This window comes from Lacerta agilis, chromosome 11 (assembly GCF_009819535.1).
Source record: "Lacerta agilis isolate rLacAgi1 chromosome 11, rLacAgi1.pri, whole genome shotgun sequence".
NCBI classification, from domain to species: Eukaryota; Metazoa; Chordata; class Lepidosauria; order Squamata; family Lacertidae; genus Lacerta; species Lacerta agilis.
This window is the reverse complement of record NC_046322.1, coordinates 3,534,643-3,560,532: the sequence shown is the minus strand read 5'-3', so window position 1 is coordinate 3,560,532 and position 25,890 is coordinate 3,534,643. Positions and strand designations below refer to the sequence as shown.

Below are 25,890 nucleotides of genomic sequence, written 5' to 3'. Positions count from 1 at the left end.
TCTGAATACCAGCTGCTGGAAAGTGCAGGTGGACAGAGTCCTGTTATGCTCATGTCCTGCCTGCAGGCTTCCCAGAGAGGCATCTGGTCAGCCACTGGGAAAAGAAGATGCTGGACTTGATGGTCCATTGGCCTGAGCCAGGAGGTACCTCTTATAGATTCATAGAATGGTAGAGTTGGACATGCAACATCCAAATTAAGGGGGATTAAATGGTCAGAGGTTCTCGCCCTAAAGTATAAAGAATTTTTTCAGAAAGAAATCCAAGTTCATCCAATTGTTTCAATTTCCGACTCATGTGATCCCAGTGCAGTTCTGAATCTCTTTAGCCACCTTACAGCAAACTTTACTGCCTTTTTTACATCGCCTTCTCAAACAGTTATGCAAGCCCAATATAACTCAGGAGCTCCCTGGTATAACTCTGTATGTAAACAAGCCAAACTCCAACTGCGTTCAATATACAACAAATATAAAAACTCAGGCGCTTCCAGTTTACCACCTATATACTTTCTCAAGCCAAATCAGTCTATAAACAGGCTCTTAAAAATGGCAAAACAGGAGTGGCAGTCTACCCGTTGGCAAGCCTTGATCTTAGCTTCCAAATACCGCAGAGCTAATGAATTCTGGTCACTAATCAACAGTAGAGTTAGGTAATATCCCTTGACTGTTATCCCGGCCCCTACTTGGGAACAGTTCCTGAGGAAATGTTTCTCACAGGCAGAGGCTCCGGTTCCCCATCTGGAGCACTCGTTCGAACACCTACCCAGATGGCCGCCCACAGATCCAGGCGAAATATCAGTCCTAATATCCCAGTTGAAAGTGGGTAAGGCCCCTGGCCCTGACCTGGTTCCTGCAGAGGCCATTAAATCACATCCTGAGTGGTGGTCAGGAATCCTGGCCAAAACCTTTGACGCCATTAATGCTACTGGCTGCATTCCCAAGACATGGAAGTAACCCATTATTATACCAATCTATTAAAAAGGTCCTCCTGCTGATCCAGGGAACTACCGTAGTATCAGCCTCCTTTTGACTATAGGGAAAATTTATGCCCGCTTGTTGCTGTTGTTGTAAGAATTTTAAGGTATTTTATTTATATATAATAATTGTTATTAATGTACCAAAACAAATAAGGCCACATGTCTGAAAACCAGCACAGGAAGACAGGCCTCACTCCATTTTGACTCCCAACTGGCCAAGTATTTCTTTGTCTCAGGAACAAAAGGGGGGGGTTGCCCCTCCAGCTACTCAGCAGCCCTCTGCCTGAGTGATAATCTCTGGCATCCTGATATCTGAGTGTCAGACAAAAAGGTGTGATTAACTTGGCTGGGATATAGGGAAATGTAAATATCTTTTGTTTCACCTGATGGGTTTTTGGTGGAGGGCGAGAGGAGACATGGGGGCAGGGTCCAAGATGCTACCAGACCCTCCCAATTTGTGATGTAATTCTAATGTATGGAGGGGTGGTCTTGAGCTGGGGGGGGGGAATTTCAAAAGTCTATATAGGAGCTTGCGTACCTTTGTTCGTGGTCTTTTGCTTGCAAACACCCTGCTGCAGCAGTAATAATAATAATAAAGGGCTACCGCCTTGCTTTGGGAGATTCTGTATCGTCTCTATTTTATTCATAAGTGCTCTTGAGAGGAGTGGAGCCCTATTAAGGCTCTCTCCCCGGGTTTGTGGACTCCCTTCTGGGGTTGAACCTAATTTTTATAACATTTTTGGTGACTCTGGTGGGACTCCAGTTTTACCAATAATTTTGGGATCCCAGGGGAAGGAAGCCCAGCGCGCTCCCAGCCAATTGCAGGGAGGGTTTCTAAGCCTGGGAGATCCAAGGTTTTTGGCAGTAATTGGGAGTCCTTAAGAGACTTGCAGAAGGCAAAGCAACGCAACTGGGAAAAGGGAATTTGTTCTACAGGGCAGGTACAGCGAAGACCCAGGACAGCCCAGTGCGATCGCGAAGTGAGTATAAGGGGAAAAGGGACACGGGGTGGGCTAAATAACCGCAGCAACTAAAAACCTGTTCTATCCTCATCTTACTCTCTTCTTGGGTTTTGGTTGCAGCAGAGCTGCCAAGGCCAAGTGATAACGTAGAATCAAAACCCTGGGTAAAGACTCCTTGTGTTTAGAACGCAGCGTTAAAGAATCTTACCCTGCTCGCTCCTAGCAACCTGTCTAGGGAGTCTGAGCGGGCTGTCTCTCTTCCTTAAACTGGGTCCTCTAAAACCCAGCTCTGTTTCCTTTTCTCCTTTATAACTTATCAGGTGAAGATGCCCCTCTGCCATGGCAATCCTTGTTGGGAGATGACCCATGACCAGAGAATGCAAGTGCACCTGTTTCCTTTCAAAAAATCTATCCAAGACTTACCGCCTCAGCGTTGCACACGCAAGCGTCTGAGGGCAGGTGGTCTTTTCCTTAGTTCGTAACAGGCAGGAAAGTTGCTGTGGGACCCTCGGCAATTGATGACCAGGGGAGGGTTCCAAAGGTATTTAGTGGCACGGGACAGCTGAGTAGTCAGGAGACCAAAGGCTGGGCCACCTAGTAGTTAGTGCAAACGAACGGTAGGCAGATCACAGCCGGGGGCTGTGGGATCTAGAAGATCCGGGAGGAACGTGTCCCAGGATAGAGGGTTCTCCTAACCCGACTGCAGGATAAAAGGTCAGACCACACTTTTTAGATAATGGGTGCACCCCAATCCAAGGAATTCCTTTCCCAGACTCCTGGTCAGAACAAAGCCCATCTGGCTTGGTCCTGGCTGGAACTCTGAGTCAGTTCTCTCCAATTTGTACTTTAAAATTGACATGACAAACTTATAAAATTGCAATTGGTACAGGATGAAGAAAAATGAAGGGTTGTAACTTTGAAATTGTTTGCTCAAACTTTGAAATTGGTCCTTTAAAGGAGGCTCATAAAACCACTTAATGTGGGACTTTCCCACTAACTTCGCTTAATGAAACAGGAAGTGAGCCAACTCCTTATGGAAATATATGTTTACAAGTTACATGTCTGTTATGTGTGTTGTCTGTTATACACGTGAGTCTGTTCCTTGTGTCTCTGTCATTTTGTTTTCCTTGTGTAACTTCAGTGAGTTTAAAAAGGCCAGAGAGAATATATATATATATATATATATATATATATATATATATATATATATAATCCAGTCTGAGAGCCTGTATGTTAGAGATCTTTGTTTTCCTTGAAGTAAATAAGAGAAGTAATCAAGGTTTAGAAAGTGCAAGCTTGCTTAAATAATCTTATGTAAGTGCTTGTTCAACCCAAAACATGGCAAATATTGAAAAGGATGGAATTTGTGTGTAAATGTTTTTTTGTTTTAAAGAGGCTGTAGAAGGCCATTTTCCCCCTCTCCAAAGAGTAAAAGAGAGTGTGTGTGTGTGCTTACCCCTTTTCCTGCAACAAAGGGGAGCAGGAAGAAAAGATTTGTAACTTTGAATTTTTATATAAAACTTTGAACTTGTGAACTCAGTGTTCAATACACAATTTTTCCTGCTGCAGAAGTCTAAAATTTTACAAGATAAATTGCAGTGTCTTATTTTCATCAGCCTTAAGCCTTAAAAAAAGGTTTTCTTTGTTCTGTCTGAGCTTTTCCTTCCCCATTTTCTTCTGTGCTCAAACAGGTAAATCTACTCCTGAGTAAGCTTCCTTTAACAAGGAGACTGCAAAAAGGGGGGTTTGCAAAAGGTACCCCCCATCTCACTTTCCTATGTATGGTTCACTAGGCTTCCAAGAAAATTGTTCACTTTTATCTTCTGGGGGAAAAATCACTTCTATCAAATCTATGGCTGTTTTATTATTTGTGGGTGGTTATATCAACTCTTGAATTAGTTTTCATTATAAAAGACATAAGAATGTGCCTCTGGTAGTACAAATCTTGTGAACTCTGTATTTTAGAGGGTTGGACTAGATGACCTCAGGGTCCCTTTCAACTCCCACTTTATAGCTATGTGGAAGGCCATGTGTCTGCAAGCATTGGAGGGTAATTTTTAAATTCTGATGTGGTGATGGGTTGAAATTCAGCCCAGCTCTGCTTTCTGGCAAGGAAAGCTGGAAATATTGGTTTTCAGTGTTTAGAATAGTGTTGTTGTTGTTTTTTGTTTGTTTAATCTAAGTTTGTACCATTTTGTCTATTATTTAAAGTTTAAGCACATACAAAACTGACCATCCCTGTAAATGAAAAAGCCATTTTCCCATACATGAGGGGGCAGAGAATTTAGTCTGCCTTGGCTAAAATCACTCAGAATATTTGAATTTTATTCATTCTGACTCTGGCCATTTTTACTCATATATAAGGGAGCAGGTATTCTGCTAAATGACCAGAGGGGGCGCACACAAAATAATGATAGCCTGCATACTCAAGTAGACTAATCAATGAGCCTTGACCATTTTTTTCCTGTAAATAAAGGGCAGAATAATTTTTTTCTGCAAATGGTACAGTAAACACGATCAGTGCTGAGACTTCATTAGGAATTTAATTTGACCAATCTTTAGTGCTGCTTTTGTGAAAGCATAAATTGCTGGGTTTCTGTTTAAAATCTAAACCTACTCTTTCAAAATCTCCTCCTCACCCTTCCCTTCCTTTATTAAATGGTGATTTAGCCAACAGATGCAACACTTTTAAATGGTGCAATAGATTTCTGAATCACGAACTCTGCCCATGCACGGAGACTATGTCATCCTTTAAAAAGGAGGGGATTAAGTACTGAACCATTGCAAGTTAAGAGGTTGCCATTCCAAATCTAACATGCAAAATTCTTTCCACAGGTAAATATCCCAGCACTCTAGTTCATCTCTTTAGTAGTTTCCCCCCCTCTTCTTCTGTTTTGTTTTGTATGTATATATGCCTATGCATTTTATCCACAGCATTTCCTGACAGAGATTTTCACAGGAAATAATTTTCCTTTTACATCAGGATACTGAGATCCAGGGTACAGAGAAAGAATTTGCAGTTCTTTCAGAACCTTAATGCAAATCCTATTGCTGTCTTCTCTTTATTCTACCACTGATTTGCACCTTTGGTCAAATGCTTCCTCTGAAATCCACCCAGGTGATAAGACTATGCAAACGAAGGTTCTATTGTTCTTTCCCAGTGGGTACTCAGGATGTGATACTTATCTCTTTGCATTTCACCCCAAGCATTCTCTCTATGTTAATGTGGATGGGGGGTCAGGTACCATCTGTAAGTTTATATATATATAAAGTTCTATTTTATCAGATAGCACATTGTTTAAATGTGGATCTAATTTTTAATTTTGTTACCTTTTAATATTTTTACCTTGTGGAAAAAAGAATCCAAACAAACTAAGTAGGTAATAACAGTAATTATATAGAAATATGATGATAATGTTGAAATAAATAAAATGCTGAATGCATCAAGATTTTTTTTGTTTGCAGTTTCCCAGGAGGACTCGGGAGATTTTTTTTTTTGGGGGGGGCTTTTACTTATTCCCTTGATAACTATGTCTTTAAGCCCCCAAACCCTACCCCTTACAGGATATCCCTTCTACGGATGTTAATGCAGACCCAATGATGGAAAAACCCTCAGCCCAATTCCATGTGACCACAAGACTAGTTACCTCCTGCAGCAGCAGCAGCAGCAGCAGCAGCAGCAGCAAGACTTCAGAGTTTTCAGAGTGGCCACAGCAATCTCTTTCCAAAGGACATAAGACTGAGGGGGGTTTGGGGGAATTGACAAAAGGGGGGAGTTGAATTGTAAGGACATTTTTTTCTTTTGACCTAAAGATTCTGTCTCAAAATCACATGAGTTCCTCAAAGACATCCAACTGCTGTGGAATTAATAATTGTATGTTGTGTATATTATGTGTTATTATGTAGGAATGCTGAAATGTGTCTGATAGTGTGTTCTTTTGTGTTTAATTGTTTTGTTTTTATGTTTAATGTATAGTGTGTTGCCATGCATTTTATGTTTCAATATATCAGGCTATTGCATTATCCAGTATTTAGGTTAGACCAATTTATGACCACATTTCCTTGACCCACTGGATACTCCAACCTCCTCTACACATTTTAGATTGTTTGAATCATTTACCAAGAAGAAACTTCCTGTTTATGCTTTGATTTAGCAGGAATGGTTCCTTATATGTTAAATTGATTAATTTGGACCACTGCCTTTTTTAGAATGGTTTTTCACAGGTTGGTTTGGAAAGTGAGAACCATGGGCCTATATAAATTTTAATTGGACTTTGTTTGAATTGGACAAGTGTATCCAAGGTGCCATTGGCTTTTGTCCCCTTAAATAGCAAGAGCACAGGCCCACCCCTTTGAGAGCAGGACCAAAGCCACAGAGACCCCAAGGATGGGCAGGGTGCGGCATTTCTCTCCAGGGAGTGTCACACCTAACCACATGGGGTAAAAAAAGGCTTTAGGTCAAATCAATGCAAGCCCTTACACCAGGGATGCATGTTGATGGGTGTTGCTGTGGCATGCTGAAGGTCAAGAGACCATAGGACAGCTAGCTTTGACACCTGGAAAAACACACAAAAGACAGGAACAAAACAAACTGCATTTTTAGTCACTGGTGGACCTTCCTGGTAAATAAAGCATAGACCACTAGGGAGAAAATGTTTATCCCAAAGTGCTAGAATACCACAAGTAATTTAGTAACAAAATGCAACATGTTATCCCTAAGGGCCCTGACTTGTAAGACTTTTCAGATTCACACAAAGGCATCCATTTCATACCAGGTTAATAATTCTGTGAGGCAATAATTTTTTATCAAAAAATTAAGCCTCAAAGGGGGGGATGTTGTAAGAATTTTAAGGTATTTTATTTATATATAATAATTGTTATTAATGTACCAAAACAAATAAGGCCACATGTCTGAAAACCAGCACAGGAAGACAGGCCTCACTCCCAACTGACCAAGTATTTCTTTGTCTCAGGAACAAAGGGGGGGGGTTGCCCCTCCAGCTACTCAGCAGACCTGCCTGAGTGATAATCTCTGGCATCCTGATATCTGAGTGTCAGACAAAAAGGTGTGATTAACTTGGCTGGGATATAGGGAAATGTAAATATCTTTTGTTTCACCTGATGGGTTTTTGGTGGAGGGCGAGAGGAGACATGGGGGCAGGGTCCAAGATGCTACCAGACCCTCCCAATTTGTGGTGTAATTCTAATGTATGGAGGGGTGGTCTTGAGCTGGAGGGGGGGCAATTTCAAAAGTCTATATAGGAGCTTGCGCACCTTTGTTCGTGGTCTTTTGCTTGCAAACACCCTGCTGCAGCAGTAATAATAATAAAGGGCTACCGCCTTGCTTTGGGAGATTCTGTATCGTCTCTATTTATTCATAAGTGCTCTTGAGAGGAGGGGAGCCCTACCAAGGCTCTCTCCCTGGGTTCGTGGACTCCCTTCTGGGGTTGAACCTAATTTTTATAACACTGTCTAAACTGTCTCAATGGGCAGAAGAATCCAACCTGATTGGCCACGAACAAGCGGGCTTTAGACCCAATCGCTCCACCATAGATCATGCCATAATCCTTTATCACCTTGCAAGGAAATACTCCTTCCCCAGTCGAGGACATTTATGCGCTGCCTTCATAGACCTGAAGGCAGCCTTCGACAGCATCCCCAGAAGCATTCTATGGGAGGAATTGGCGAGGTGGGGCATTGATAAAAGGCTCCTTTGGCTCATGATCCAACTGCATGGTGGATCCTCGGCCAGAATTAGACTTATCCCCGCTGGTGACCTTACAAATGCGGTCCCGATAAATAAAGGAGTCCGACAAGGTTGTATATTAGCACCTTGCCTTTTCAATCTGTTTGTCAGTGATATGAGAGAGCCTCTAAACGAGTCGCACGCTTACATTCACGCCCCCCGCATCGCAAACTACCGCTGTCCGCTGCTTTTATATGCAGATTATGCGGTGATCCTTTCTTACTCAAGGGTTGGTCTATGTAGGGCGTTAAAGATCTTTACTGCTTACTGTCAATCTAACCAATTGTCCATCAACCACTCAAAATCCAAAGTTGTAGTCTTCTCTAGAAGTCGGAAACTTTTTCAGTGGAAGCTTGGTGGAGTAAAAATAGATCAAGTTTTTAAGTTCCAATATCTAGGGATTGTCTTTCAATATAACCTGAGCTGGAAATCCCAAGTTCAACATCTACTTAACAAGGGCAAAACTCTATCTCATGCACTTCTCCAGTTCTTTTTCTCAGACGGAGCCCTACACGTGCCCTCGGCTTTAAAGGTGTACAATGTAAAAGTTATTACCACTCTAACTTATGCCGCTCCGCTTTGGGCAGCTCTGGTAAATCCGGCCCCGCTGGAGGTGCTGCAAAATCAGTTTCTTCGCCGGCTTTTAAAACTCCCTACGTGTGTTAGTAATGCAGCTATACGACTAGAATTGAAGATTCCTTCACTAGAGACTCTCTTATGGAAACGAATATTCATCTACTGGTTAACTCTTTGGCATAGATTACCCAGCCATTATCTCGTCCAATGTCTTTGGCGTGACGAATTTGCAAACCCTTGGATTGGGAAAATCCATGCCAAACTTCTGTCTTTTGGAATCTCTCCTTTAGGTTTGCTTAATTTAGACCCCGCTTCGGCAAAAAGATTGATCAAACAAAGACTGGACGATTTGGAGCTACAGCGTAATCATATGCTGGGTGGGGGTGTCTGCTCGCCTCGGAATTTTGGAGTTATTCCAATACATCATGTCCCTCTATACCTAACTCTCCATCATATAATCTTTATCTGTTCCCTGCATAGTGAGGCTCGGGCAAAATTACTAAGACCAATAACTCAGAAACTTACAGGTGCACCAGCTGAGTCACACCTTGCCTTACTCCTGCAAGACAATGATTCCTATACAACCTTGCAGGTGGCAAGGTTTTTAAACTCTGTCATATCTCAAAAAAGGTGCTGTGGCCAACTACACGACCACTAATACTTTTGTTTTCTGCTCCTTGGTTGCAATTTTAAAACTTGTATTTGTGCTGTGGTTTGATTCCCTATGACTCCAGGGTCTATGGTACGCTGTAACTTTATGTTATATATTCCATATTTTATGTTTTTATGGGCTTATAGCCACAATAAATTTGAATTTGGACATGACCTCAAAGGGTCATCTATACATCTTCCTGCAATTCAGGAATTGCAGCTGAAGATTCCCTGACAAATGGCCATCCAGCCTCTGTTTAAAAACCTCCAACCAAGGAGAGCCCACCGCCTTCAGAATGGGTTCGTTCTACGGTGAAACATCTTTTACTGCCAGAAAATCCTTCCTAATGTTTAGCTAGAATCTCTATTTGTGTAATTTGAATCCATCAGTTTCCGATATGTGGTGTTTTCTTTTTAAGTCCTTGTGAAAATTCATCATCATTGTAGTGTGAATTTCTCCTAATATACACCTTTGCAAAGCACCTTTCCCTAAGACAACAAATTTGTGTATATTACCAGTAGTTTCGCTAATATTTGCATTTCTGTGCATGCTTCACCCTGGCCTGTGCATTTTTTGTAGGGCATTAACTGGCTGTAAAATTGCCATATGAAATTCTAAGAAGTGTGAATTTTAAAGGACGGCTGTGCTCTGCTCTGCGTTTTGTTTCCAAGTCTGTGGATGGGGCAGGTTCTCCTTTAAATGTGAATTCCTCCCCATTTCTGTGTCTAGTGTATGTGTATATTTGCAGGAACATAGCATGAAAATTTACAGAAGTCCAGCAGGGGGCAGTGCGATATCAAACAGCAGGCACTTTCTCTGAAGCTCTGGATATATGGTTACCTGGTAAAGACCACCTTATCTATCATGGGCTTTCAGTTTCGGAAGATTTGTTCCTTCTTTGCATAGTATTTGCATTGCTAATTCTGGAGTTTTGGATTTTTCTTGCTCCTTATTACATGGCACCCATCTTAATTCCCTCTGCACCCCCCCCCCTCAAAATTTTATCGCTGGTTTTCGATGGACATAAACACTTCAAAGGCTGCATGCTGCTTTCTGGCTGAAAAAAAATAATGTTTACTATACACTGAGCAAAGTAACAATGCTAGTCAATGGCAGTAGGGAGCAAAAGTCCAGACCTTTCACCCCTCGAGGTTCTCAGCCATGCCTCCAGAAGCATGACCAATGCCCAAGACTTCCTCTCCAGCCTTCAGTGTGATATTTGGGGAAGATGGATCTCCTTGACAGCTGCCATCCTGAGGATTAACAGGGCAGTTGCACACTAACACGCATTGCACACCACTGACATCTGGGGAGAAAGATGCTAGAAATTGCCCAGAGAGACTCCTCCATCTTCTTGTCCCAGCTGAATCTCTCTGCTGTCCAGCTGGAAGAGGATGCAGAATGTGTGGGGTCGGGTCCCTCTTTGAAACAGAAATCCCCCCCTGATCCTTTGCAAGGCCCTCAATCCTTCAGGAATCCCTGCAGCATTGCACCTGCTTCCGAAAGGGATGCACTGGGGTGTTAGGCAGTCGGTTTTCCTGCCCCACCTGAGGTGCATAGGAAGGTGATGGGCTGCATTTTGATGGAGAATGTGGTTCTGCCCAATTCTGAATTTATCGGGTTAACCACAAAACAGGAAAATCCATATTAAATGGTGGGGAAGTGTGGGCTGGTATTTTGATGAGGGCAGAACAATCTGGATGATGATGATGATGATGATGATTGTAATAATATTACCCTATCCATCTGACTGGGTTGCCCCAGCCAGCATATATAAAAACATAACAATGTGATGACATGAATAAGCAGAGTAGCACTGAATCTGCATTAATTCCCATGCCTTCCTTCCTGGGACCATACTGGGCAGATTAATGGCTAAATATGAGGCAGCTCTAAAGAGATCAAGCCTAGCGTCTGTCAGGGTTGAGCCAGATGAGGAGGAGTGGTGGCAAGCCCCCCCTGGCGAGGCTGCACCCACGGAAGAACCTGGGGAAATGGAAGAGTTCGTACCTGGAGAAGACTGGTGGCGGCACTCCTCGGAAGAGGAAGAGTCAGATGGAGAGGGGGAAAGACCAGAACAGGAGGAGGAGGGAATCGAGCCAGAATCAGGCCCTTGTGAGGAGAGAAACAGGCAGGGCCTTTCCCCTCCTCCCTTCTCAGCTGTAGAGCGTAGAGCTGAGAGACGCAGGGAACAATTGGAGGCAGCTGCAACTCGTAAGAGACGTGGTTGCAGGCCAGCTACTTAAGAAAGGCTGGCTGCTCCCTTCGCTAGCACCTGCAACTGCTATGCTGAGTGCGTGGTTGCTCTTGCTCGTTCTGTTCCTGATTCCTGGCTTGTTCCTGACCCTCGGCTTGTTCCTGACCCTTGACTTGTTCCTGGCTCCTGGCTTTTCCCTGACTGACTTGGCTGGTTCCTGACTTGGACTGTTCTGACTTCGGCTTCTCTTGACCCCATACTGATACCTGACTTCCGCTGGCTTCTGACTCGGACTGTTCGACCTTGGCTTATCTGACTGACTGCTGAACTTCAGCACGCCAACTTGTTGGCGTCCTAACAGCGTCATCCTCAGGATAAGGCTGCAGTTTATAATCCACCATGGCTATGCCATTCCGCCCAGTCCTGGATCCCTTAGTCCAGGGATCTGTTTTAAACCACGAGACAAGAGGGGAAAGTCACAGCACTGACCAGCCCAGAAATACACCCCTCCCCTGAGATAAGGGCACCCCTGGGTTTCCCTTTATCTAATCTCACAGCTTTCGGAAAGACAGATGTACGGGCTGAGCAGAGATGGGTAGGAATTTGAATGGGCTGCTGGTGGAGTTTTAACTTTCCACCCCACCAGGCACTGCCAGTTCAGGCACGACTCAAATCCCTAATTGGCTGTTGCCAAGAACATAAGAACAGCCTGCTGGATCAGGCCAGTGGCCTATCCAGTCCAGCATTGTTCTCACAGTAGCCAGCTAGGTGCCTGTGGGAAACCCGCAAGCAGGATTCGAACACAAGACCCCTCTCTCCCCCTGTGGTTTCCAGCAACTGGGTTTCAGAAGCATCACTGCCTCCAATTGTGGAGGGCAGAACATGGCTTTCATGACTAGTAGCCACCGATAGCCCTCTCTGCCTACTCCTCTTTTCAAGCCATCTTGGTTGGTGGCCATCACCGCCTCCTGTGGCAGGGAGTTCCGTAGTTTAACTATTTTTCACTTTCCCCCCATTTCACTTTTATATACACCAGAGAAAATTGTGTTTGCCCACTCAGTATGGTGGTGCCATATTGGGGGAGATAGTGAGAGGGTTAATAATCTCACCAATAAAAGGCCAGGGACGGAGTCTAGCTGTGTTTAAGACTCAGCACAGAGGTTTGGGCAGTTAGTTCAGTCAGGGATAGAGAGAGATCAGTTGGAGAATTCGGTTGGTGGTTGTGAGGGTGGTGTGTGGAACTTTGTGGTGGGGAGGTAGAGGAGTTAGAGTGAGCTACAGACGGATTTGAATCTCCCCCGTCTAAATCCATTCCTCTTTATCATGATGCTGTCACACCCAGGGGTGTAGCAAGAGGGGGCGTAGGGGGCGGGACGCCCCACGTTCCATAATGGAGGGGGTGACAAATTATCAAGGAGCAATTACTGCCCTACTAGGGCGGTTCATAAAAAACTTTTTTAAAAACCTGCTCTGGAGGTCTTATCTTACTATATTAGGGATTATATAGCTATATATGAAATTTCATGCATATCGGTTAATATCTTGACCCTCCCCCACCAAAGCTGTTTACTTGGCAGTTTTCCTATGTCATGAAGGCTGAAATTTCAGTTCAGAGAACACTTACTGTTCCCAACCCTAACCCTGTGGAAAGCCATCTAATTAGACTTTAATTTGACTTTGAGACGTTTTTAGGAGGTAATTTAATTATTGTTTGATTTCATACCAATGTTATGTATCTGATGTTAGCCACCCTAAGCCCGACTTCGGCCGGGGAGGGCGGGATATAAATAAAAGTTTATTATTATTATTATTGTCATTATTCCTTTGTAAGAAAATATTAAATAACGTAAAACCATTTCTGAAGGGCGGTGGGATCAATGGTGGGGGTGAGAAGAAATTTTCCGCACTGGGTACCACCTGGCCTTTCTACGCCTCGGGGGGGGGGGGGACAAAAATTTTTTTGCCCCCGGGTACCAATTTACCTTGCTACGCCCCTGGTCACACCAGCTCAACCCAGATGTCTCTTGCTCCTTCCCTCTCAGCTTCCACCTCCCCAAGTCCTAGCACCGCTTTGACTCCTGTGGGGATGGAAGTGACCTAAAGACCATCTACTCCAGCCCCCTGCAACGCATTTCCTCCTTCCAACAAATCACTCTGGCCAGCTTTACTGGTTATGTTCACCTGGGTTGGGGAGAAAATGACTTCTCGTGCTTCAAAGCTCACTGGGGAGAAGAGATACCATCCAGTTGCCAGTCCTCTGAAACAGCAGGGCTGGAGCTGACCTCTTCGGTGTCCAAGGTGCCGGAACAGAGCCCAGGTTCCATCTGCCGGAAGGTCTATTATGGGTTGGCGCTGAAGTCACAGTGGCCTCTGCCAAAGTTGGATTCTTCAAAGTACATTTACAAGCCATTCTGAGGTTACCTACCCAGATGCTCAAGAGCGGTTATAACTTCTTCTTTTTTTCAATTATATTTTATTGTTTAAATACTGTATTTTAAACATATACATTCAAAATACAATTTTTTCTTTTAATTTTTGTCGACTTCCCACCCTGTTTTCCATGGAGTTGTTATTTCTCTCCTGTTATACTCCTTCTTCTATCTGTCAAATCATAACCACAATATTATAATCTACTTACTTCTGCTGCTCATAGCTCAAATCCTGCTCACGAGTTCAGCGTACTATAATGTGAAAAAGGCCTATTCTTCCACAAAACACTCATCATTAGATTCTCTTAATTTTTCTGTTAATTTTGCCAGTTCTGCATAGTCCATTATCTTACTTATCCATTCTTTGGAACTTCTTTTTCCTTCCATTTCTGCGCACATAGAATCCTAGCTGCTGTTGTTACATACAGAAACATCTTTAACTAATTATAATTAACAGCAGGTCACCACAACCAAAAACTGCAGTATCTAGCTCACCATTGCAATGATAAACCCTAAAAATATAATTGAGACAAGACAATTTAAGGAAAATTCACCAGAAACTATTCATTTTGGTTGTTTAGTGGCTGTGAACATGCCAAAACATTACAGCACATGACTCCCCCCCCCCCCGGAGAATCATAGGAACTGTAGTTTACCCCTAAACACAGTGCTATAGGTCCCAGTACAACACATGACTGGCTTATCCTAGAGATCCGTCGGAGCGAAAGAAAGTTAACGGACAATCTGCCAGTCAAAGCTCGTCCTCCCTGAACCGGGGGGCGGGGGGGGGGGGAGAGAGAGAGACACAAGGATAATTACTCTCATATTATCGTTAATTAACTGCACTGTTGGAGTCCACTATCATGGGTGCACTGCAAGCAAATATAAAGTTTTAAGTGCGTTATACAAATGTGACACTAGATGGCAATGGTGAGCTTATGGCAAATTCGATATATTCTTCAAAACGCTTTTTTTAAAAAAAGCATTTCCACAACACATATAAATAATGTGTCCAGATTCCCCCACTCACACAGGGTCAACAGAATGTAGACTGTGGACGTCACTCAGAACTCTCTGGAGGAAAGGTAAAGGTAAAGGGACCCCTGACCGTTAGGTCCAGTCGCGGACGACTCTGGAGTTGCAGCGCTCATCTCACTTTATTGGTTGAGGAAGCCGGCGTACAGCTTCCGGGTCATGTGGCCAGCATGACTAAGCTGCTTCTGGCAAACCAGAGCAGCGCACTGAAACGCCGTTTACCTTCCCGCCAGAGCGGTACCTATTTATCTACTTGCACTTTGATGTGCTTTCGAACATTGCACCTGCCTAATTGAATGCACCGGTGTGGGGTGGTTGGGGCTACTTCTGTCTACTAGGAAAATGCTGGGTCACCCAGTCTGTAATCTGCAGTGATCATCCACCATCTGCAGTGATCACGGAGCCCAAGAAAGTAAAATCTCTCACTGCCTCCATTTCTTTCCCTTCTATTTGCCAGGAGATGATGGGACCAGTGGCCATGATCTTTAAATAAAAAGCACACATTCTACTCATGCAAAAACACACGGATTCCTGGGCGGTCCGTGGCCCAGACTGAGAAGGCGATTGGGCCGCATCCGGCCCCCGGGCCTTAGGTTGCCTACCCCTGACTTAGAGTGTGGAGATGAAACAAGCATATGATCCTCGGATGAAGGGTGTCATAGAAATTTGCTGAATTTACTTTACTCTAATAAATATAATAATAATATTGCCTCCACCTGCTTGGCTGAAAAATCTTACTGGCTTTGGGATTCACCAAAACCCAGTGGAGGCCGCAGTGAATCTTGGAGGCCAAACCTGCCCATACCTGGCCCATTGTCCCAGGCCAGGTGAGCAAGAGGTCTCCTTTCCGCTGACATCACCCCTGATGTTGCCATAAATAATGCTGTGACCTCATGTCTCCAGGGCTTAGGGGACCCCTAGCAACGCTGGTGAGGAGGAGCCACCTTACCGGAGAGTTTTTTATTTCCCTTTGCCCCCTGAAGATTACGGATCACAAAGAGGTGAAGAGAATATCAGGTAAAATAACTCCTGCTCATTCAAACTGGCTGCCTCTGGTTGGTGGTGTATTGTGGTGTATTGTGTTCCCTAAAGGAATAAAATAAATTGTGGGGTTGGCCAAATAACAGCCCGCCATGAAAGTGAGATTCCATAAAGTGTGGATTCAATTTGCCCCAGGGGTTGCGGTCGCTTAGTCCCAGAATGTGTTTTCAGCCCTAAAGAATCTCAGTCTTGGGACAGGGGAACTAATGAAGGCGAGGAGGCCTCTGATCATATGCAAAGTGCCTTTCCTTTCCCCACTTGAGTTGCAGCAAGCAGTTCCTACCCATTGTTGCACACCAACCCAATCACCTTCTTCTTGCTGCCACCGGGGGAGGGAGAAAGTTCCTCCAGCCTGACACTCTGCGACAATGGGAGACGCAAGACCCTCTTGGGGTGTCGATGCTGTGAACCCCTCCACCGTAGGCTCAGGTTGCATAGACGTGTAAATAAACCATAGATCCTCAAGACACCACAGTCTCCGCTGCCCCTCAATCCCAAAAGGAAACACCAAGGCTGGGTGAATGCCTGGAACCCATGGAATCTCGCACCACGGAGATTGGGTTGGCGTGCAGGCTGGTGTTAGCCGCTTTGAGACTCCTTCGGGTAGTGATGAAGTGGGATATCAAATCCAAACTCTTCTTCTACTCTTCTAGGGAGGGATTGCTTGCTACAACTCAAGTGGTGAAAGGAAGGGGGGGTCCAAAGGGGTTCCAAATGAGCAAAGCAACCAGAGGGCCATTTATTTCCTCTCTTGCAGGATGTCCTCCTTCCTGAAGAAGCTCCGGGGCCTGAAAAAGAAGGAGCAGGAAAGTGTTGAGAACATCCAGGAGAGCAACCAGGGGCAGCGGGAGAAGCAGGAGGCCCAGCCATCTAATGTGCATCATGGTGTCGCCCTGGATCCAGCTGGGCAGAGAACCTCCCAACTCTTGCCCATGCTGGTGAAGCCCTCCCCATCACCTGCAGAGGCCCGGAGGAAATCTCAGCCCGCTCCAGTTGTCTTCCCAGAGATAGTACAGCGCCAGCCCAGCGCAAAGCAGCAGCGGGGCTTGTCCCAGCCTAAAAAGAAGAGCCTCGAGGATTCTGGGCCGGTGTTCCCAGGTGAGTAGGCAGAACCAGATCCCTTTCGGGTTCCCCTGGGCAAGGCCTGCACCATACAAGGCCGGTGTCTCTGTTGGTTTCCTTTATCTCTGGGCGCAAGTCCCACCCACCCCACCCCACCCCTCTCTTTAAAGAGGCGTGTAACATGGAGCAGGGACTTCCGGGTGGCTGCCCCTGTTCTGGTCTGCATTCCTGGGGGCTAGATTAGATGACCCCGCAGGTCCCTTCAAACGCTACAGTTCTGTGATGCCTGTTCACATGCGGCATGTGTCCGCTATCTGCACTTTCCAGAAACCACCAAAGACCATTTCCCCCAGTTTGATGAAAGGGGGACGGATCCAACACAGCGCTAAGCAGATTGCTACATTAGCTCAGACATTTCTGCTTTCCTGGCGGGACAACTTACCCGCTCCTTCCCCCTGCATGCTTTGTTCTGGGGGTTCGCCTGCCTACCCCTGAGCCAATTAGGGGGTGCTTGGGGGGCATATGGGGAGAAGAGAGGGTGGGGGAAGCCCAAGTGTCACATGTCAGTGGTGGGCGGAGCCAGAAGCAAAAGTGGGCGGAGCAGCAATGTAAACTCCAAGCGGGCTCGGGCTTGGAGCGGAGCAAAGAGGAGGGCAGCCAGCAAAGAGGAGGGCAGCCATGTGCTCCGCGTGATGGAGCCCCATTGTCTTCTTGTCAGGCTCCGCCCGCCAGCTAACCCTATTGGCCGGCTGAGGGGCTCGGCGGCAATGGATAGGGGTTGATGCAGGGGGAGGAATACACCCCCCTGTAAGCACGGGAAACGGCTCCCACTTGCTTTGAGGGCTGAGGCTTTTCTCTCCAAGTAGGCGAGGTCTTCCCACCCAGTCCCTGGCCAGCAGGGGAGGAGCTGCTTCCATTAAAAAAGGGAAATTTAAGGGAAATAAAAAATAAGGGAGAGCAGCGGGAAACTGCTTGAAATAAGGGAGAATCCCGGGGAAAACGGGGTGCTTGACAGCACTGGCAACGACTAAGTAGTACCAGGATCCGTGGGGAGCTCTTTCATTAGGAGGTCCCTGATGAGGGCTGGAAATGACCCTCGGCCACCCCAGAAAGACCCCTCCCCTGAAAGTTTAGCCCAATATGATAGACACCAGTAGGCAGAGATGACATGGTACAGACACCCTTTGGGCTGCCATTGCCGGTCCGAGGAACCGAGCCGATGCAGCTGTTCTGCGGCTCCGTCCCGATGACCTGCTTCCTGAACCTTCGTCCTGATCCATTTGCCAAGGTTTGTGGGGATGCTGAATGAGGTCAGCGATTCGTTCGCAGGGAGATGAGACAAACAATTGCTAGCTCCCACTTTCCATTCTAGTTTCCCTGTCACTTTTCCCATCACGAAAAATGTCCGATTTGGAGTCGGTTGGGGAGCGGGAAGTAGGTTCGTTGTGCAAGTCGCTTTAACCGAGCGGCCTGACTCTGCCGAAGTGCCACTGAATCCCACCTGGAAGGAGCAACTGGAAGCCCCCTGACAAAGAACTTACCTTTCGCTCTCCTCCGCCTCATTTACTCACCTCTCTCTCTCTCTTTCTCAAGAACTCTCAGATGAAAACTTCAGGTATTTGTGGATGGGGAAGAAGATCCCGAGAGGCAGGACACTCAGAGAATCTTTGGAGTTGATGGATGAGAGAGAAATTTTAGATACCATCCTCAGACACCTCCAGCCAGCTCCCCAGGTGTGTGTGATGCAGGGTGGATTTGACTGAATTCAATTCAAATCACTAGCCAGTAAGACTTGGTTTAAATATATATTTTTACATTCTAAATTTACAACCAGATGAAAGTTTCATTTTGGGAATAATAAATTTTCAGAGTAGTTTTTACAGTTATATCCAAAACTACTGATTTGGTTACACTGTTAGAAATGCATGTGTGATGCAGGGTGGATTTGTTTGAAATCAAATCGATTTACCGTAAATCACAATTCAAATCACTAGCCAGTAAGACTTGGTTTAAATCATATTTTTACATTCTTGCTGGTATAATCTTAATACTTAAAACCAGATGAAGGTTTCATTTTGGGAATAATAAATTTTCAGAGTAGCTTTTACATTTATATCAAAGACTACTGATTTGATTATACTGTTAGAAATGCATAGACAGATAATTATGAAATTATTGTGAGGTTTAATAAGTTAACTGCGTATATTTGGACAACTTTTCTGCTGTACTTTATTGGAAGGAGAAAAATAATCATTTCTCTAATAACAATTTATTTAACTAAAACAATAACATTATAGCATATGTATCCATGTTTGTTATCTGATGTGGTTAAACAATTAAAAAAAACACAACAGAATGAGTTTTAGCACACATGAAAACCTTAAAACAAATCCTTATTTCCTGATGAATAGCCTTTGGACTATAATGCAACTTAAATAGAAAACTACCTTTGTGTTTTTATATTGTAAACCGCCCTGTAAATAACAATAAAAAGAATAGCCACAATGCCTAGGTTCTGTTCGTTTATGGCAGGAAACAAAGTGCTTTAAATGAATGGTGTTCCTCACAGTACAGAGGCTTTATTTCATCTTTCTTGGAGTGTTACTTAAAAAAAGAAAGAACTGACTGCAATAGATTTTACTCCAAATGATTTTTGCAAGAAGTCTATATTTTTTTAAGAGAAGTCATGTGGCAAATAAATGGCAACTGTACTCTAGAAACAAAAAAATGACACTTTTCTTAATTTTATTCCCTTTTCTTTCCGACTTTAGAAGCCGACCTCCAGTCTCCAGAGAAAATCGACAACCTTGTCCCAAGATTCAGCTGCCTCCAGCCTAAGAGCAGCCCAGCAGAAGACCTCCAAGACTGGACACGAAAAAGTAAGTCCTGAGAATCAGAGATGACTCGGGGGGGGGGGGGCAGCATACAAACTGAGGAAAGAAGAACAGAGAAGTTTGACTTTCTTTCTTAGCATAGGCCTTGTACATAGCAGGGAGACACTGAACGAAACATTCAGAGGCAAAACTCCCTCAGAACTACCAAGCCAATCAGAATGCAGGCTTCCTCAGTAAGCATCAGCAGGCAAAAGCTCCATCTTTCCCTCTTTTGTTTTTGGATTTGAGCATGAACACCGTTAACCCGGAATGACCTCCTGCTGGAAGGGTGAACTTCCAACAAAACATGTTCTTCAAGGAGCGTGGGAGGTCATCCCACCACTCCTGCTTAGCACACTCAGGCCCTGAGGGACAAGCTAGATAGGGCCGTAATAATCTGGTCTCCAGCTGTTTTTGAACTACAATTCCCATCGTCCCTGCCCACGGGTCCTGCTAGCTAGAGGTGATGGGAGTTGTAGTGCAAAAACTGCTGGAGACCCAAGTTTGGGAAACCCTGATCTAACGCCAATATTTTAAGAAGCTTTGAACAACGGTTCCTAGGGTTCTGTGGGGGAAGCAAGACCGTTCATGGGGCACGAGGGTGCTTCTAAGGTCTGGTGCAGACGGAACTCGGGTTTCTTCTGAGCTCCAGGAGGTCTTTTGGGGAAAGAGAGGAGCAGAGCGTTTGGCAATCTCCCTCACGGAGGAGGTGGACCAACTCTGCCTCTTTGGCTGTCCCCGCAGAGAATACAAGGAGGTCGCCTGAACGCAACCTGCTGCTCAGGTTTCCTCTCTCTCTTGGCAACCAACAACCGTGCCGTAGATGGGGTGCCACAAAAGAGAACACCCTCTCCCAATTTCAGTCATGCAGGGTGGGTGGGGAGACCCATAAGAGGCTGCAGGTGCAGGTATTAGTTTTCTTAAAAAGCGGGAAGAACCTATGGTTAGTGCATCTAGGACAAAAGTGTGTCGTAAGAATGAAAGATGAGCCTGCTGGGTAAGACCAGCTGCCTGCACAGTCCAGCATCCTTATCTCATAATGGCCAATCAGATGCCCATGGGAAACTTGAGAGCAGAATTCGAACACAGAGGCCTCCCCCCTTCCAGTGGTTTCCAGCAACTGGTATTCAGAAGCATTCCTGTCTCCAGCAGTGGAGGCAGAGCAATTAGGACATGTTGAACTTTTCAACTTTCAAATTCCTGAAATGAGGGCTACTAAAGAGTTCGAAAGCGCGTCAAAGTGCAAGTAGATAAATAGGTACCACTCCGGAGGGACGGTAAACGGCGTTTCCGTGCGCTGCTCTGGTTTTGCCAGAAGCGGCTTAGTCATATGCGCCATAACCCCAGAGTCGTTTGCGACTGGACTTAACTGTCAGGGGTCCTTTACCTTTAAAGAGTTGTAACATGACTTGGGAATTCAGAAGATATTGTGGTTAAATTAATATAATTTAGTTTTGTGTGGTGAGTAAACTATGTGTCAAATTGCATACAAATTGTTAAATCAATTGTCTAGTACTTGCAATCTATTATTATTATTATTATTATTACTGGTTTTTAACCTTACCTGTCATTTTCAGCAGGTAATATTGAAATGCTTTGGTTTTCGACAAGCGTTTTATGCAACTGGCGGGGCCTCCTCACTGTGACTCACGGAAACCTTCCCCAACCCTTAGAATGCCCTCTATAGATACTACGGACTCAAACTACGGGATTCCAGGAGCAAAGAGACAGTCCACCAGTACCTGCACTTACTTTTAAAGTTGCCTCTGGAAGAGGAAACAGTCAGAGAGGTGAGAGAATTTGTGTGTTCCCATCAAGTCCCAGGCAGTGCTATTTTTCTAATAAAAGAGGGGCTGGAAGTCACCATGAACGTCTCCCTTGTTCTCTTATAATGGCAATGGCGCCCATCGGAGAGGTGCCGGAACTGAGCTCCAGTGCGTTGTGGCTCTAAAAGCCCAAAGGGTTACAGACCTGCAGAGGTGGCAGGTGTGGAGCCCAGGTGAGGTGGACCAGAAGCAGAGTCTGAAAGGGTCTCAGCCCGTCCTTGGAGCAATCTGTGGCGCTGCAGCCTCTGGCCTGCTGTTCCCTGGGGACTCCTCCTCTGGACCAGGCCAGGACACCTGTCAAGGAGCTTTGGGGAGCGAGCACAGGCCATTTATGGGGCAGGAAAGAACGTGAGGCATGAAATGCAATTAGCTTTTATGTACAGCAAGTAAGTAATGGGACGCGGGTGGTGCTGTGGGTTAAAGCACAGAGCCTAGGGCTTGCCGATCAGAAGGTCGGCGGTTTGAATCCCCGTGACAGGTTTGGGCCATAGCTGTCAACTTTCCCCCTTTTTTAAGGGAAATTCCCTAATTCCAAATAGGATTCCTCACAAGAAAAGGGAAAAGTTGACAGCTATGGTTTGGACTCCCGTTGTTTGGTCTCAGTTCCTGCCCACCTAGCAGTTTGAAAGCACATCAAAGTGCAAGTAGATAAATAGGTACCACTCCGGTGGGAAGGTTTCGCCATAAGTGGCTTAGCCATGCTGGCCACATGACCCGGAAGCTGTCTGCAGACAAACGCCAGCTCCCTCAGCCAGTAAAGCGAGATGAGAGTCGTAACCCCAGAGTCGTCCGCGACTGGACCTAATGGTCAGGGGACCCTTTACCCTTTACCTTTAACCCCATCAACAGGTTTTGTGTCAGACAGGATTCTGTTGTAGAGCGCCCCTTCTCTGATGTATGTATGATGTATGGGGGGAGGTGGTCTTGGGCTCCAGGGTGGGCAATTTCAAAATGTCTATATAAGGGCTTGCGTGTCATTGCTTGGGGTGCCCCCTGCTTCCTGCGTGTGGTTGTGAGGATCCTGTTGCAGCAGTTAATAAAGCTGCTTTGTTTTTCAGTATTCTCTGGCTGGCCTCTGTTAATTTCTCCTAGTGATAGATAACCTACAGAAGGACCCTATGGGCTCTTGGGTGCCCCATAAGGGAAAAGGAGCAGTTTTCTTTCTTTTAACACATGCATCTTTCTCCCTAGGGAATCTCCGAGGCTGTTGGCGTGGCTTCGTACTTCCATTTATCTCAAATGCTGATGGCACTGAGGGATTTTGGCCATGCAGCCATTGCAAGGAAGATTGAGATGTCTGAGGTAAGGGTGTCAAATGAGGGAGGAGCATTGCAAGAGTGTAGGTCAGCCATCCCCAACCTGGTGCCCCATCCCCATCCGTGTGTTTTGAAATGGAACTCCCATCAGCCCCAGACAGCATGGCCAATGGTTAGACACAATGGGAGTTGTAGCACAACAATATCTGAAGGGCACCAGGTTGAGAAGATCCTGGCACATTATGTCCTTAGCTGCTATTTACATCCACACCAAAGCATATGAAACAGCCTCTGGGTTCCTATTATCTAGAACAGGCACCCCCAAACTGGGCCCTCCAGATGTTTTGGGACTACGATTCCCATCATCCCTCACCACTGGTCCTGTTAGCTAGGGATGATGGGAGTTGTAGTCCCAAAACATCTGGAAGGCCGAGTTTGGGGATGCCTGATCTAGAAAAACAGAGCTGCGTTGGAAGAGAATGAATCCTGCTCCATTTCAAAATATGCTCTTTTTCAAGGGATGTGATGCTTACCTCTCCACAAAAAGCCATTGGATCTGCTAATCCTCTCAGTATGGAAGGCCAGAAAACTTCCTCTGTGGGTATGTCTCAGTCGCCCTTCTGAAGGGGGCTCCAGCAGTCCTGTCCCTGTGGCTCCAGATCCTAGATCTGGTCTGATCCCTTGCTCAGTCAGTCAGTCAAACGGATTCGTTAGAAACCATTGGTCATCCCAAAAGTACACCGACTCCCGTTTTTAGGTTGGTTGTCAGATGGTTGGTTGGCATTTCTTCAATAGTGGAAGCTAATTTTGGTGGGAGGGGGGTTGTCTCCTGGTTACCATAGAAGATAGAATCACAGAGTTGTAGAGTTGGAAGGGACCCCAAGGGTCATCTAGTCCAACCCCCTGCAATGCAGGAATCTCATCCCTGACAGATGGTCCTCCAACCTCCAACGAAGGAGAGTCCACAACCTCCCGAGGGAGAGTGTTCCTCTGTCAGAAAGTTTTGAATGAAGAATCTCTCAGAGTCTGGAAGAGGGGGACACTTCTCCCACTGAGGGCAGGGAGCAAAACCCAAGAGAGAAGGCAGTCTGCAGGTTGGGAGAGGCAGAGAGAAAGAGGGGAGAGGTTTATCTGCAATCAGCTTTAAAAAATGGGGTTCATCCAGGGCAAGGGAGTTGTCAAAGTCGCTCTCGGGCACGGGTTCATCTGCCTTATGGGAGTGCCTGCTGGCCACATTCCACTATGTTTTAGAGTAGACCCATTGAATTTAATGAACATGACTCAGTTAGGCCCATTCATTTCAACCGGTCTACTTGAAGCAAAGCGTAGTTGAGTCTGTGTTCACCTCCCTAGATTTGTAAATAAGGTGAATTATTACAAAGGCATAGTAACTGCGTGCAGATCTAACAGTTCCATAACCTGAGGGGTCCTTGGGGTCATGTGCCCCCGACTCTCCACTTCTCCTCCAACCCAGCTGGAAGGAGATCAGAACTTTTTCTTTCCATTTTCAGTTAACTTACATCAAGTGTTACTTCAAACGCCCCAAACGATGGCTGATATTCACTATGGTTTGTTCAAAGGAGCCAAGAGGAAGGAAACCCAAGAGTGTGTTGCCCCTGGATTTTTTCTGTGAGTTGGGAAATGACAAAGGAAATTTTCCAACCCTTCCTATGGAGAAGATCCACCTGGTTCATTTTAATTTTTAAAAAGCACCTCCCTTGGAAAAGAGCACCAGTGGTCAGTCTACCCTACACTGTCCTTCACTTTCTCACTGGTTGAACTCAAAGAGAACTCCTTCATGGTCCCTCATCATCCTGGAAAAAAGTGACCAGTGGGGTGTCACAGGGTTCTGTCCTGGGCCCGTTGTTGTTCAACGTTTTTTTTAAATAAATGACTTGGACGAAGGAATTGAGGGGACGCTCATCAAATTTGCAGATGACACCAAACTGGGAAGGGTAGCCAATGCTGCAGAAGACAGAATCAGGATTCAAGATAACCTTTGCAGATTGGATTACTGAGCCCAAACTAACGAAACGAAATTCAATAGGGTCAAATGCCAGGTTCTACATTTAGGCAGGAAGAACCCGATGCACAAATATAGGATGGGGGAGCCCTGGCTTGCCAGCAGGTTGAGTTTCCTGGAGGAAAAAAAAATAGGAATTTTGTAAGTCTGCACAACAACTTACTGACTACTATTAGCTGCTAAAAGGTCCCAACTAAGTGGTGAATTGCCTCCTATTGCGATTAAGGTTCCCAGACTCACTTTGCCCTCCCTTTCCCTCCAGAATACAGAGGAGAAGAATGCCAGTATCACTGTGATGCTTTGCTACGGGCAGATGGCTCTTGGGGCACGGCAAGAAGACCTGCTGCGCTTCATCGAGTTCATTGTGGCAGAGCTCCTATACCAATTCCAGAACACCAGGAAGGTATGGCTCTCATTTCCCCACGGACTCCTGCTGTCTGTTCTCTTGGCTATACTGTACTTTTTTGTGTGTATGCCACAACAGCAGCAAGAGTTTTAATAGCTAAGAACTGGAAATTGGAAGAATTACCTACAATTGAACAATGGCAGATGAAGGTGGAGAAAGAATGGGGAAAATTTAAATCGTATTTAAAAGAATATTGTAAGATTTAAAATTAGGTGTTTTGAAGAAAAAGGATAGGCTGTCATTTATATAATTAGAATTAAATGATTTGAATGTTAGGAGAGTATAGAATTTAGAATTAGATTTAGAAAAAGTTTTTCTTTTTTGAAATATCATTTTAAAAAAGATGTGATAGATTTAAATTGGGAAGTTACGTAAAATATTTAGTAATAAGGGGAAACAGGGGGAAGTCCAGTTAATGATGTGAAGAAAGTTGATATTTTTAATAATAGAATATCTTTGTTTTTATTTTTGTAAAATGTTTTGTTTTTGTAGTTTTGTATTTTTCCTTTATGTATGTTTTTGTTGTGACTTTTGAAAATTTAATAAATATTATTATAAAAAAATACTGTACTTTTTTGTGTATAAGACAAGGTAGTTTTTTTATTATTTTAAAATGATGTTTACGAATGGAGGTCATCTTCTACACGGATAGTGCATAGGGGGGACATGGGATTGGTTGCCGCTGCAGGCCGGAGATTCTCAGCAGCTATTGTGCATGTTACTGGTGGGTGCGGCAAGGGGTGGTGTTGATTGGCTGTCGCTGTGGCAATTGGGCAGGCGATTGGTGGTTTCTGCCAGCGAGGGGACAGAGGATAGGTGGGTTTTGCGAAGC

General features: G+C 45.1%; 1 protein-coding gene across 1 annotated transcript in view; it reads left to right on the top strand.

Moving 5' to 3' along the window:
• Positions 1 to 16,370: 16,370 nt before the first annotated feature.
• The window catches only part of LOC117055263 (maestro heat-like repeat family member 5), a 31,189-nt gene continuing 21,669 nt past the window's right edge, over positions 16,371 to 25,890 (top strand). The window contains exons 1-6 of the mRNA XM_033164719.1: positions 16,371 to 16,710; positions 18,268 to 18,407; positions 19,446 to 19,553; positions 21,221 to 21,337; positions 22,565 to 22,675; positions 24,915 to 25,055. Coding sequence (XP_033020610.1) covers positions 16,371 to 16,710; positions 18,268 to 18,407; positions 19,446 to 19,553; positions 21,221 to 21,337; positions 22,565 to 22,675; positions 24,915 to 25,055 — 957 coding nt within the window. The remainder of the gene's footprint in view (positions 16,711 to 18,267; positions 18,408 to 19,445; positions 19,554 to 21,220; positions 21,338 to 22,564; positions 22,676 to 24,914; positions 25,056 to 25,890) is intronic.